The 15,725-nt window shown below is 32.8% G+C and overlaps 1 protein-coding gene across 28 annotated transcripts in view; it reads left to right on the top strand.

The window, feature by feature from the left end:
* Window positions 1-15,725, top strand: part of shi (dynamin-1 shibire) — a 29,200-nt gene that overhangs the window by 8,917 nt on the left and 4,558 nt on the right. For 4 of the 28 annotated variants that reach the window (XM_088198418.1, XM_088198428.1, XM_088198440.1 and 1 more), the window contains exons 3-12: window positions 7,718-7,867; window positions 8,026-8,632; window positions 8,693-8,900; window positions 8,968-9,263; window positions 9,340-9,449; window positions 9,513-9,700; window positions 9,770-9,889; window positions 12,683-12,895; window positions 12,964-13,201; window positions 13,376-13,547. In XM_088198418.1, coding sequence (XP_088054544.1) covers window positions 7,718-7,867; window positions 8,026-8,632; window positions 8,693-8,900; window positions 8,968-9,263; window positions 9,340-9,449; window positions 9,513-9,700; window positions 9,770-9,889; window positions 12,683-12,895; window positions 12,964-13,201; window positions 13,376-13,547 — 2,302 coding nt within the window. Of the gene's footprint in view, window positions 1-7,717; window positions 7,868-8,025; window positions 8,633-8,692; window positions 8,901-8,967; window positions 9,264-9,324; window positions 9,450-9,512; window positions 9,701-9,769; window positions 9,890-9,967; window positions 10,001-10,281; window positions 10,390-12,682; window positions 12,896-12,963; window positions 13,202-13,375; window positions 13,552-15,725 lie in introns of those variants that run through there. The other 24 variants (XM_088198416.1, XM_088198426.1, XM_088198431.1 and 21 more) reach the window with 14 other exon arrangements.

A 15,725-nucleotide genomic window follows, 5' to 3' on the forward strand; every position in this document is an offset into this window, starting at 1 on the left:
ACTGTAATTGTTGTAGACTTTTTTTGCGTGGTCGTGCGTCGTCGACCGTGGTGGACTTCTTTCTCCGCGATTTCGATTAGAAGGAGAAAGTACCTATGAGCGGATCGGTCTCCACTCTTCCAGTGGAAACTGAGAGTGGGCGTTATCAGCTCGGAAGCGAGGCGATAACGACTGTGCAAACGATGACATCGCTTATGGGAAATTTTCGTCTGTTTTCCTCTTATGTGTAGCAAAAATAATTTACGAACACGATTTTGTAAACTTCATTTAATAGAACGCGAAATGTTGGCTAATTTTATGTTGTAAAAAAAACATACTTGAAATTCTTATTGCGCGGTCTTAAAAGATCTGGCTGAACTATTAATTTAAGACGTCATAGCTGGACCATAGTTGACGGGAAGAGGGAAGCGGTTGCTTTCTCGGACGATGTTTAGCATAGCTTCGCTTGGTGTTAGTTCGGTAGAACTCTCGTAATATTTCTAATATTTCTTTACTCTGACTTCTCTCGACGTGCGCATCATTAGCGACGATCTATAAAACCGACCCTATGAAAGTAGATTTGTATATTTCTGTCGTCTTTCTTATATGAAGCCTTTTTGAATGACTTGATGATAAAATTTATTTCGTTAGTTACTCAGGGATACTTCTATTAATATAATACGTTAAAAATATTTGGTAACTCCCAACCATTTTTCCTGGAATTGTCAAACTACTAAAGTTCATCGTAAATTTTGTTAATTCATCGATCGATTTGGAACCAATTTTTAGACCAGTCTATGCTAACCTGACTTGTAAAAACCCAAAAGTGCGAATTGTTATCTATGGTTCTCAATCTAAAAATTTTACGTAATATTTTCTTTAAATAAATTAAATAATTGATTTTAACTATAGCTGACCGTGCTAAGTAGTGATTCTTTTACAATTATAATGTGGCTGACGATGATAAATTATTTGACATAAAAACCTTTGCGTTGTTATGAAAATGTTAGTGAATATGATCAAGAAACTAGTGCAAATATTTTCGATAGTGAAAGTGATTTTGCTTATGAATTTAAATCGTAAATATTTATTTATTGATAATGACGATGATGAATCTGAAAGAAATGTTTATAGATTATTTTAATGCAATTGGGTAAATCTAAATAAAAGCGATGATATTTTGGGACAGCGGTCATTTTTCATAGACAATGAGTCAGACAAACATGTCATCAGGTTTTCAGGAGCTTATCGATTTCTTTAATTTGTTTTTCACTGATAAATAGATTATTAATAAATATAGGAAAACAAAACAGTACGACTTGCAGATAATTTACTTTTTCAAAAAGTATAATTGACTAGTAGTCTAGCAATAAAAAAATAAGCAAGAGAGAAGTTGTAATCTATTTGCATAGAAGGACAAAAAAAACCGCGATGTGCACTAGGAGTTGCTTATTGAAAATGTACTGTTCATTCATATTATGTAAAAAACATTAAAACAAAGAAAATATTTTTTTAAAATTGATCGATAATCATATCTTTATATAGAAGATTGCTTAAAAAAATATTATACAATGGACAAGTATAAATTCCGTGCGATTACAAATATGTTGATTTACATACTTTCTTTTGTCATTGCTTTCCTAGGTGTTTTTTTTTAGGTAGTGGTCCCAACATTTTGAATGGGTGCAGTGTATAACTTTAAATAAGTATTATATTAATAATAGGTGAGCGGCTTAATTGTTTTGATTAAATAAATTGGACCGCAGTGGACCTTAATAATAAAAAAATTGTTGAACTGCAAACAGATGGAAAATCGGCAACACTTAAGCAAGAGATTCGAATGTGTAAGAATGATAGTTTTCTGGAAAACGAATTAGGAGTAGTTATTACTTATTTTCTTCTACATCAGATTTCTTTCTTGTGTATGAATGTGTGCAAGAAGTTTTTAATATAATAAAATAAATTAATCACATAAAAATAAATTAATTTATTTATTATTTATAATAAAGCATTAATTTTTAATACAAAGTGCGCCTCTGTTCGTATGTACATATACATATATATACTCTCCGTAATTAGCATTTAAATTTAAATGAATTTGCTACACATATTTGTTAATTTAAATCTGATCATGAAATATAAATTATCATTATGACTTTGCCGCAATATGTTTTGTGATATTTTAAATAAAATTATTTTTTGATTGGAATGGTTGGATATTCAAGAAACATTGAAGATGAATGTTTTAGTATTTATATAGGTATATGTAAGTTAGAAAAGTATTTAATAAGAAATGAAAATGTACATAGATTACTAGAAATAGAGCAAATTTAAGGATAGTTACGTATTTATTCTCTATTTCTAGAAGTATATAATATTAAAATATTTTTTGTACGCTTTTTATGTTTATATTGTTTTAATTAAATTTGTTTAGTGTATAAACAATTGGTTATATTAACCTAATATATTATTAAAATAAATAATAATAATATTATTACTGACTTTTGATGAGATTGGTTAAAGTGTATTCAAACCCAATTTTGGTCAATAGGAGGGCGCAAAAAAATTATCACTTCTCAGAAGTCAAAAATTCACGTCAAAAGCAATAAAATCGTGTCGGTGGCGTTGCAGTGGGAACGCTCGTTGCCGAGCGTTCCCACTGCAACGCCACCGACACGATTTTATTGCTTTTGGCGTGGATTTTTGACTTCTGAGAAGGGATAATTGTTTTTTGCGTTCTCCTATTGGTCAAAATTTGGTTTAGTGTGTTTCATTCAACATATATTTAACACTAGAACTTGATAGAAAACGAGTACGGCCAGGGGAATATTGTATGGAAGTGTGAATTTGTATAATAATCCGCAAAAATAAAAATGTAGCGGGTTTACTCGATGGAATAAAAGGACACCTTCGTGGATTAAAAAATAAATTATAATATTAATCTCTTATTATGTTTTGTATGTATGTTTTATTTGTTTAGTATATAAACAATTAGCTAAATAGAATAATAACAAATATAATCAACTACTTGGAAACACTAACGGAGTATGCATTGAGTATTATTCATAAAATTATCATATAACTGTTATCATGTAATGCCTTCAAACTAAAAAGAAACTAAATCAACAATTTCGATATGCTTTCATTGTGATATCTCAATGTCAAAATTGAATATAATTTTTCGACTGAGATGAAGTTATCAAACATATACACCTGATGTATTGTTATCTTCGATTTCATATCTAAAAGTTATACCATCATATAGTTTTTTTTATCAATGGTATCATTTATAAATATATCGATGTATCAATATTTAGAATGATTCATAATTCCGAATACCGGTTTGTATATTGTATAGGTTCAACATCATATAGCAAAAAATATATACATACGCTTTACGTATATTTTAAAAATGCTGTACAAAGCATTGTGAAATGCATTCGCGCATAGTTAATGTGATATTTCTAACACTACCGCGATTATATTCAAATAAGCCAATCAGCTATCAGTTTCGAGTTATTTGTTTTTTTAGTGAAATCCTCAACAAGTTGCTTTTGTATTTTAAAACGGTAGGCTTTGTTCTTTCAATGATAAAGTCATTGTCATCGTTTGATTCATCAGCGCCGTTGGCCTTATTGACGACGCCGGAACATGACGCTAATCCTTTGTTTGGTTAATCTTTACGATGTTGAACCGCATTTCTTGTTTTTAACCGTGGCTTATTCTTAGTCAGATTTACGTTCAAAACATCAAAATGCAATAAGCGGCTCTATCTTATCGCACGACAATAAAAAATAATCCATCGACACGATCAAAACCATGGTTGCTTTGTGTTTTTATGTGATTCCATAACTATATTCCATAGTTAATCGGATAATATAATAAAACACATCGAAAAATCTATAATAATAGTTGGCAATGTTTGTTTTAAGTGCTATTATACAATATGAACATTAAAATGATTATATTATATACAAAATAAAATAAAAATACTGGCAATTGATAACGGCTGAGTGCGGTGACTCAGCGTGTATGCCCGAGCATGAGTGATTGATATGCACATACATAAAATTAATTTTATATTAACTTATCTACATTAAACCTATCGTTGTGACACGAAATGCGTTAGCCAGCGAAAGTGTAACATTACTAACTCCACTTTTGGGTGAAAATGACTTAACAATGTCATCTTGTACCTTTGATCGAAATAAACATGGTCAAAAAATTTCTATCTTCAAAATCTACAATTAAACAATGTTTTATTTTCCTATTTTCAAGTTGTCTTATTTAGTTTTTTGTTTCTCATGAAGTTGTCAATTTACACTTTAAGCCATCGGTTTGTATACTAGTAGTTATTTTGAGAATCTAGTAATCTAGTTATTAAATACAGATTCAATCACTAGATGTCAACGTGGTTTTTGAGCAATTTTTATTATAATATATATAAAAAATAAAATATGCTGCTGAGTATCGAACCACAAACAATATTTGGCTATTGCTTAAAATATTTATTTACAATCTTCTAGGGCTGAAATACAACATTGGAACGCATAGCGCAACATGTTACGTGTTTTCCTAAAATAATAGTTATTTTAAAAAATAATTTTAGATTTTTTTTTACGAAAATATTTAAAAAAATTAGGCTACGCAGTAAGAAATTTGACGAGAGCCACTTATTGCTCACTGTGAATGCTAGATAGCAATACAACGAACCTGTATCCTGCTTTCCCCACATTTTTGATAGCTTATCGTCAAGTGTGATGTCACAGTGACATCGCATCGCGCGCTGCGTATCCACGAAGTTGTGGCCCGAAAGTGTTAATAGAGTTTTTTAAACTTTGTTTATTTTTTGTAATCATATTCAATTGCCATAATTTATTTAACGTTTACCAATTGACGGCATTTCAAGGTGCGCGTAACACATGTTCGCAAATGACCCGATTGATTCCTCGCAGCTTGACCGTGAGAGAGGTCCGTGCTCATACTGTGTCATATATATTTACGCATATGTACAATACATGTGTATGCACAGATCGATAACGAGAGACCAGACGATTGTATTCACTCGAATTGCGCAGCGAAAGCCCGGCCGAAGTGTCGTTGTTGTAAATTGGATCATTTGCGAGGGATTCCTCCGTGACCTGTCTGTCGCGCTGACTCACTGCGCCTTGCCAAAAGTATATGTATAGTGTATAGCATGTGCATACATATATAGTTTTTAATATATATCGAATGAATAAATTATTGAGACTTTTAATTTCTCGGGAACAGTAATCGAATTAGGGTCAAAGTCGCCGCGTACGAGCTCTGGTTCACGATTATTTCCAAACTTCATTATAGATGTAAAACTATAATAATTAAATTAAAAAAATATCATCTATTAACCATTTGAGTGGTATCGCCGTACATGTACGGCGGTTGATCTTTCGTTGTTTTGAGGTACTCCAGATAGTTATTTATTTACATATATAAGTAAAGAAATAAACATAAAAAATATTGAGAGCCTCTGAATTGATATAAAAAAATCCAAAAAAGCCGAATACTATATAACTAAATGAGAATAGAACTAAATGTATGTTTATTAATTATAAATATATGTTAGATAATAATATAAAAATATATATAGATAACTATTATAAAAATATATATAGATAACTATTATAAAAATATATATAGATAACTATTATATAAATATAATAGTTGATAATATAAAATATCTAGGAGTAATTGTAGATAAAAAAAATTTAAGGAACATTGTAATTACATAATCAAAAAATAAATATTAGAAAAATAGGTATAACATCTACGATGAGAAATATGTTCAGTACAAAAAAATTCGAGCAGTACAGCCTGAAATACTAAGGAAGGTCGGTGAAAATGCATTGAAACTAGTAGTTTTGTGCGAAACAGAAAATTGTGGTCACCTATGTAATATAATTTTGGTTCATCGATTTGAAAAAAATATTTATCGATTAATTAAAAAAGTCTAAACGTCATTTTTATGTTTCAATTAATATTTTAGAAATTACGCCAAAAGCAATAAAATCGTGTCGACGCCGTTGCAGTGGGAACGGCGCCGACACGATTTTATTTGATTAAACAAATGTCGTTCATGGTAAAATCTAAAATAATAATATATCTCGAAGTAAAGATTGCAATTCAAGAGATAGCTAGCGCGAAGAGTGGGATTTATTCGGCGCAAAAACAATTATCACTTCTCGGAAGTCAAAAATTCACGTCAAAAGCAATAAAATCGTGTCGGCGCCGTTCCCACTACATCGGCGTTGACACGATTTTATTGCTTTTGGCGTGAATTTTTGACTTCCGAGAAGTGATAATTGTTTTTTGCGCTCTCGTATTGATCAAAAATCAGTTTAGTGTTTCATTAGATTCTCACTTATTGTAAGTCGAAATATTGTTATAAAAGTCTTAATATGAACCGAGCGTTTCTTTGGCACGATTTTATTGCTTTTGACGTGGATTCTAAACAGGAATTTGGCCAGTCATATGAAATATTATAAATCTTAGTGTAGTCGAAATATTAAAAAAAAAAAAAACCGAACACTGACTTGCCATCTTTTGTCCTCCCTGGAAAACGCTGAAATGACGTTCCTGTATTGTACAGATAAAGTAATAATAAATATTATTTTTACGACACTGCCATTTTTTGTATAGATATACGAGAATGTTAATATATAATCGTATGTGTTCGTTTTACAAGATTTTTTTGTAGCTTCTCTTAAATTTTTAGTTCTAGATTAATACGGATTTTCTTGTAATCTATCTTCCATTTTTGTGTATGTTCTATGCTTCGATTTACACGAAATTTCACGGAACCTATCTACCGTGCAAATCGAGGTATGACTATATAGAAATGAAATACAATTGGTACTTTTACTATGAAGAAAACAATCAATTCGTTTGGGATCTCGCCATTATTTGACACATGCTGTCGAGAATGTTGTTGAGGTGCGGAATATTATAGTTTTTAAATATAAACAATGATTCTTGATTCTCGAAAATTGAATGCTAACATTGGATGAGATATCTCATCATTGCTGGAAGCTGATTTCTATTTATAATATAAATTACATTTAATAAGAATACGCTTAACATTCTGAGTTTAAAAGCAGATTGAAAAAATATTTAAATATTTAGAATTGAAAATAACTGACTAACGTTTCATTTTTAGTCTGTAATTTTGTTTAGTCAATACCTACTTGTAGTATAACATTATATTTATTATGGCCTTTTATGTTTCAATGGTAGATTTACAATAAAAATAATAGTTTGTCTTCATCATAAAGTAAATTATGATAGAGCTGTGCTTGTAATCAAATCAAAAATAATCTTGGTTGTTAATAATACTCCTGAAATAATTATTACTACCACCGAATCAATTGATTAAAATTAGACACTAGGCTCTCGAGATTCCCGTCGGACAGACTGGGGTCTGTTCCCCTCGCGGTGCTGCAGTTAATTAAACCCGTTGAGTTATCTGCTCTTGTAGCTCGCATCTGGTTTAGCTGATGTAGGAATATCCTGTGCCCTATCGCGAGGAATAGATAAAAAAGCGTAACGTTGCAACCATTGTACGAATCACACTTAGTGAACATGCTCAAATTGTTATAAAAATTTCGACCGTATTGCTCATTAGCACCTATCGTTGTGGTTCTTTTAGAAAGCGTAACTGACTTAATCAGATTTTGTTGCATTAAATTTCTCTATTTGTTTACAGAATATGCCGAATTTTTGCACTGCAAGGGGAAGAAGTTCGTCGATTTCAACGAAGTCCGTATGGAGATCGAGAGTGAGACGGAACGGATCACCGGAGGCAATAAGGGAATTTCTAACGTTCCCATTAACTTGAGGGTCTACTCTCCCAACGGTGATTGTTTAATTTTATTGGCAGTAATAATTCACATCGATGGCCTTTATAATTTTCGGGTCAGCTCGCTAACGTCGTTAGAAAAATCAAAAGCATCTTTATTGGGTCAACGATGGACGTATCAATGTTAAGTTAATAAAACTCTTCTATATTTACAGTTCTCAATTTGACCTTGATCGATTTGCCTGGTCTCACAAAGGTCCCCATCGGAGATCAACCGGCCGACATCGAAAATCAAATCAAAGCCATGATTTTCCAATTCATCAAGCGGGAGGCTACACTTATCCTCGCCGTCACTCCGGCCAATACCGATTTAGCCAACTCTGACGCTCTTAAGCTATCCAAAGAGGTGGATCCGCAGGGTTTGCGCACCATCGGCGTCATCACAAAGCTAGATTTGATGGACGACGGAACCGACGCTAGGGACATCCTCGAAAATAAACTATTGCCTCTTAGGAGGGGATACATCGGTGTAGTGAATCGCTCTCAAAAGGATATAGATGGAAAGAAAGATATTAACGCAGCTATGGCGGCGGAGAGAAAATTCTTTTTGAGTCATCCGGCTTATCGTCACATCGCCGATAGACTCGGCACGCCGTATCTTCAACGGGTACTCAACCAGCAGCTGACGAATCATATTCGCGATACTCTGCCTGGACTCCGAGATAAGTTGCAAAAGCAGCTATTGACTCTAGAGAAGGATGTCGAACAGTATAAATACTTCAAACCGGGAGATCCGGCCGTCAAGACTAAAGCTATGTTGCAGTACGTATATCTGAATTATTTTTTTTTTGCAATAAATATTTATTTTTGCGAATGTTTTAGAATGATTCAACAATTGCAATCTGATTTTGAACGTACCATCGAAGGTTCCGGTTCGGCGTTGATCAGTACTAATGAACTTTCCGGCGGTGCCAAAATTAACCGCTTGTTCCATGAACGTTTTCCATTTGAGATTGTTAAAATGGAATTCGACGAGAAAGAGCTACGAAAAGAAATCGCTTTTGCCATTAGAAATATTCACGGTGTCAGAGTGAGTACATAACGATTTATATCAATACATAGTCGATATATTATTTATTTCGATGGTTTTATTTTAGGTGGGACTCTTCACTCCGGACTTGGCTTTTGAAGCTATAGTTAAAAAACAGATTAACCGTTTGAAAGAGCCGTCGCTGAAGTGTGTCGATCTTGTCGTGCAGGAGCTTTCGAACGTCGTCAGATTGTGCACCGATAGAATGGGCAGATACCCTCGGCTACGCGAGGAGACAGAGCGCATCATCACCGGTCACGTTCGATGTCGCGAACAAATGTGCAAAGAGCAGTTGATCTTGCTCATTGATTGCGAGTTGGCGTACATGAACACGAACCACGAGGACTTCATTGGATTCGCCAAGTGAGGATTACACCAATGGCGTTATATAGCATGAGTTTAGTTTTATTTTAAATGAAAATAGCGGTGATTTTTTTAGTGCCCAAAATCAATCCGAGAATGCCACTAAGACGCATTCACGGGGCGCACTCGGTAACCAGGTCATCAGGAAGGGCTTTATGTGCATTCACAACTTGGGCATCATGAAAGGTTGGTTGCGTTGCTTTATTACCTTGTGGTTGTGATACATTTTGATGGTGAGTATGGTTTAAGGAGGATCCCGCGATTATTGGTTCGTATTGACGGCTGAGAGCATTTCTTGGTTCAAGGACGAAGAGGAGCGAGATAAGAAATACATGCTTCCATTGGACGGTCTCAAGCTTAGAGATATCGAGCAGGGCTTCATGAGCCGAAGGCACATGTTCGCTTTGTTCAATCCGGAAGGAAGGAACGTTTATAAGGTGCAATTTTGATTTAGTATATTATCGTCGAAGGTACATCTGAAATTTAACAATTATTTTATTTTAAAGGATTTCAAACAACTAGAGTTGTCCTGTGAAAATCAAGACGACGTTGACTCGTGGAAGGCGTCGTTCCTTCGTGCTGGCGTATATCCCGAAAAGGCCACCGAAGCAGCAAACGGCGAAGAGGTAATTTATATTTTGGTTCTCTTCGGGTTAATTTTTTCGGGTCAAGTTTTTAATGTATGGTTGCGTTATTAAAAATAGTTCCTCATTTTTCATCCTATGCAAGAAAAACAGGTGGGTAGGTTATTTCCAAATACAGGGGTAGTAAGTGGTTTTAATTATTTAGTGTTTTTATTTCACTCCGTTTTGAATAACAATTGCTTTTCATAACCTTTTTTGAACAGAATGCTCTACCTGGAGGTTTACGGTGCATAATATAAATCATGTTTATAAGTATTGATATATATATAAATAATATATTTGTTTATCCCTTTCTATTATATATATATTTTTATTTTATGTATTTATTAATATATTTTTTTATTCTCTCGTTCTATTCCAATTTATCCTGATAGGGTGAAGGATATGAGGTTTGTTTTTTATTAATAAATATCTTTTCCAAAAGTATACACGTTTTTATATTAAAACGCAATTATTTACATTTTTAGTGTTAATAGTAGTTATTGTTTTTTGCATCTTGAATCATCATTATTTATAATTAACACTTTCATTCTCCATTTGATCTTACACTTACACATTGTCTTAAATAACGATAAAATAAGCATTTAACCACAAAAGAGAAATGGAAAAGATATTTTATGATGGAAAATACACATTGTATTTTTTTCAAAAGTTTAATGCCGTTATGTAACACATTATTACATTAATATTTTAGCATGATTGATTTTTTATTATTTATTGTACAATAACAAATAATTTATTGAATATTAGTAAATGAATCAATTTGTTCGGTTCGGTGATCATTGCTCAATATTTGTCACAAAGTAACTTGCTCACACAAAAATGGTCACAAATCGATCGCTCACTTAAAACATCACTCACACAGTTTGAGGATAAGTAATTTTTTTAAGGAAAGTTATTTAATTTAAATAATAAGACACAAAGTAAAAAAAATTCATTTGCTTGAAATAAAATACAGTAGACCCCCCAATAACACGATAAATTGGGAGCGTGTAGCTGGGGGACCAAAAAATATTCATAATTTTTTTACAATCAAACGTACGAATCAGGCGCGTTTAGTGAGATATCCTCCCTTTGGCTCGTTCATACACAGGCACCCAACTAGCACGTCCTCAATTTACCGGGTTATTGGGGGGGTCTTCTGTATTAATAAATATTCATACACTATTTCTTAAATACTTTTATCCAGTTTTACTCCGGGTTAAATAATAATGTGCCAATTGTATATTTTTGATTTAACGCTAGATTTACGGCACCCAGAAAATTGATGGGTATCTGATTTGATTGTTCTATTTGCAATGTTCAAATAAGTAAATAAATAATTTTCTCAAATTTATTAATAAGTAAATAGATATCATTAAGAAAAAAAATTGTAAAGATATATTAATTTAGTTTAAAATAAAATACATATTAAATTAATCTATAGACACATAAATTCTATTTTTTTTTAAATATAAAGCTTCTGATCCGGGTAGAATGGTTACATGCGCATTTTAAAAAGAACCCATTATCCTGTTATTTTTTATGGTTTTCCGGTTATTTTAATTTCAATATAATACTTGATTTCTCCATATTAAATATATATCGCACACAATTTTCAAGATGCAAAATTCTCCGGCTATTCTTCTATTTTGCAAAACCCAATTAGAGCTTAAGTGGTTAGTGAGAGCATTGTATCGAAAAGGGACAGGAAATCAGTATTTAACAATCCGAAGTTTTATGACACATTTCTTTCAACACCTCAAAACATTTTCCGTTTAAAAAAAAATAGTATTTGTTTAAATCGATATAGAAGTAATAAAAAATATTTATTCTTCACTTTTGGAAATATAAAAAGAGCAAATTCTGTTTGTACAATTAGGTGATTCATAAATAGAAGATTATAAAATTTTATTCAAAATTTTATGATGCTTTCAATGACAATGACAATGATCGGCACTATAAAGTTTCTGTTAGTCCTTTGACTCGTAGTAGAAACACATTTTTGCTGTTAACAATATATTGGGATGGGTGAGCCCTTTCATATGTTTTTACGATAAGCAAATTTATATATTAAAATTATTCCATGCTCACAGACAAAAGCAAAACATGAGTGGTTCTGAAATATTTCTTTGCCATTTTTTTCCATCTTACTTTGGTTTCATCACAAAATTATTTTTCCTTAAACCCTGTGAGCAATATTCGTATGATGATTGTGAGCGATCGATTTGTGACCAATTTTCGTGTGTCTAGTGTCATGTGAGCAATAGTCCGTTCACCGTTTGTTTATACACACCTATCCTTCGATTTGCGCTGTAATTCCACGAAATATCGCGTAATTCAAACCCATAAATAAAAATCCATGTAAAACAAGACTTGAAACTTGATATAAAATAAGAAGATAGGTTTAAAAACGAGTGTAATACAATGGATCCTGTAAAACGGGTATCACGCAAATCGAGGAATGAGTGTATTGTTATATAACAATGACATCAAAACACTTATTTTTTAGTTATGAGATATATGTTAAAAAGCCAAGCAATTTATGTTTATGTTCGAAAAAATATGATTTATTTAGTTTTAAGATGTTAACGGTTTTAATGGTTGTTGAGTTGTCAATACTGCCTTGCACTGCTATAATAAAATATATCAAAACAGCCACAGTATTTTAGCATTTTATCCTCTTATGTATTATAAGAAATATATCATGGAAGTGTTTTTGTTTGTGTTACTTTTTAACAACGGTTAATCAAAATTATTTTTAATAAGTCTATTCATACTATTTTGTGATTATAGGGAAGAGGCGAAAGTGAGCCTACGAGCAGCATGGATCCTCAATTGGAGCGACAAGTCGAAACCATAAGAAATCTCGTCGATTCGTACATGCGAATAGTGACAAAGACGACTCGCGATCTAGTGCCCAAGACTATCATGATGTTGATCATCAACAATGCCAAAGAATTCATCAACGGCGAACTCTTGGCTCATTTATATGCATCGGGAGATCAGGTATGATGTTGAAAAGTAATATAACTTTACGTTGTAAGCACGAGACTGACGATTATTTGATTGTTTAGTCGCAAATGATGGAGGAGAGTCCAGAGGAGGCGATCAAGCGTGAGGAGATGCTACGAATGTACCACACGTGCAAAGAGTCCTTGAGGATAATTGGCGATGTATCGATGGCGACAGTCACGACACCGGTTCCGCCCCCAGTAAAGAACGATTGGCTTGCAAACGCTGGAGGTGAAAGTGCACGATTATCTCCACCAAGTCCAGGCGGTCCTCGTAGGGGAGCGCCACCTGCACATCAAGGTATCTTTTTAACTATTATTTTTGAAAGGGCTCCGCATCCCCGGTCCCTTTTCGAAAGAATGGTTAAATTATACTTTGTTCGTCCGCCTCGCTACCACCGTACCCCCTCCTGCACCGTAGTTGTCTGATTACGATGCCCCTTTACGTCTTTTACTACTTTGCGTGTGATTGTAGGTTCGGTAGGTTCCATGGGCGGGGGAGGACCGCCGGGAGGAAATTCGCGCGGAGCTCCACCGCCGCCCGCTTCCAACAGACAGGCTCCGCCTCTGCCTTCCCGTCCCGGAGGAGCGGCTCCGCCTGTACCGGGTGGAAGGCCACAGCCGCTGGCGGCACCATTGATACCGACGTAAGTTATCTTGACTAATCATTTATTAATCAGTGACCAAAATATAATATATATCACTTTACAATGCAAATGATTTCATTAATTAAAAAAAAATACGGATACTTCATGTTGTGATATTATTTTTACGTATATGCATCTTTCTTTCTATTCTGTATACTGTGTTGGTAATATTTTTGAGCGCATGTATTAACCTAAACCTGTACATAATTAATTCTTTTATTTACTCTTACAACAACGATTGAAAAATAACTATTGTAGCGCTACTTCAAATAATATATAAACGAAGAAAACCGAGAAGTGCAGTAAAAATGATTTTGTTTCAAGAACTGTTACATAAAAAATGTATATCAAAACTCACGTATTTTAACGCCTAAATGTCTTGCTTAAATATGAGTAGTTATAAAATGAGTTTTTAATTAAAGTATGGTATACATCACATTACACTTATGCTTCAAAATTCTTTTGAATTGTATACACGTTTCAACAACTTTTTTAATCAATACCAAAAAACACTTACATATATGGTAGGGTAAATATTTGCATGTCTATCTTTGAGATGGAGCATACTTTATATGACTCCATTGCTCCTCGCTTTTTTACGGTGATCAGATTATTACGCAAATGAAAATTGCGCACACGAAAATTTCACACAAACAGTAACAAGGAGTATATAAATATGGGGGAACGCTATAGGAAGGACTGCCGCATACGCTATAGGGGGGCTTATTGTATTCTTAAATATACATATATGATCATCTATAATCAAAATTTTCACTGCGTAATTTTCGTTTGCGCAATATTCACCAGAACCTTTTTTACACATGATTGTGTAAAGCTTATAAAGTACGATAATCTTATTTTTTTTATTTTTATTAATTTGAATGTCTTCATCAGCATAACCTTGTTTATGCTTAACCCTCTGGTTGCTGTGCCTTTTGGGATTAATGAAATTCGAAAAAAATTAATTACCCGCCTCATTATAAATGTATCCGATTCTTTCTTCAATGATGACGTCAATTTTTGGCAAAGTAGCAAAAACCTATATATTGGATTTCGGCAATCAAAGGGTTAATTGCCCTTATATGAAGACTGTTTTTTAGAAATCTTTTTAATTTCATCGGCTTTGGCTTACATTCCATAAATTATTCTTAAAATATCTATTTGTAATAATTATATCGGCCCTACCTTTTTAGCTAGTGGCCCATTTTCTGCAGAGGAGGCTGGTTTTGCCACTACTCGGGATGATGCATCAGGTTCATAATATGAATAATTTTAATAAAGCAGTGATGCAAACTTTTGTCCCATGTGACAGTTTCTTAGTCATCAGCAAATGTTTCCATTACCGATTATTTTGGTTCGATGAATATTGCGCACAGCGAAAATTTCTACCAGTTGATAATTTTTTTAAAACAAATTTATTTTTTAAAAAAATAATAATTTTTTTTTAATTCGTAAAGATTATTGTACTGGCATTATTTAACAGTAAAAAATATTTTATATTTATTTTAAGAAAGATACTGATGCGTGAAGAGAAATAACAGGTGACCCACTAATTAGTCACTGGTGTTTAAAGGGTTAAGAATACGTCAAAATGTATAAAAAATAATGTCTATGTATCACAGATGTCAATATGATTTTAATTTAAAAATATTTTATAATTATGTTAGTAATTTAAATTGTTATGATACACTTACACATTTTTTTACTTTAAAATAGGGAAAAATATAATGCAGTAAATATATTTGACAATCAAACAATCATCTATGTTCAGAACTTTCGTGTGTGCAATTTTTAAAAAAGTAGTAATGCAAACTTTTTCCTCAAGAGACAGTTTCTTAGTCATCAGCAAATGTTTCCATTGCTGGTTATTTGATCTTGTTATGAAATATGGCTTGCGAGGAGTCAAAATATAACACTAGGAAGATAAAAAGTTAATCTTAACTCAGTTAATTTTAACTGGCTGCAATTACAACATCATGAGAAAAGCTGTATTTATAATGCGCACTTTTACCCCATTACTATATCACTAATTAAACCAAAACTCATTTTAAAAAAGTATCAAATATAAATTGAAATAAATAATGCTATATTTGGCAGCATTTCTTATATTATTAAATACTCAATACAAATGCTTTGTACCCTGTTTTATGTCTACCCTATTCACAAATTAAATATATT

Source organism: Plectrocnemia conspersa, unplaced genomic scaffold (genome assembly GCF_051122295.1).
Source record: "Plectrocnemia conspersa isolate PC_06_02 unplaced genomic scaffold, ASM5112229v1 ptg000011l, whole genome shotgun sequence".
Taxonomy (NCBI): domain Eukaryota; kingdom Metazoa; phylum Arthropoda; class Insecta; order Trichoptera; family Polycentropodidae; genus Plectrocnemia; species Plectrocnemia conspersa.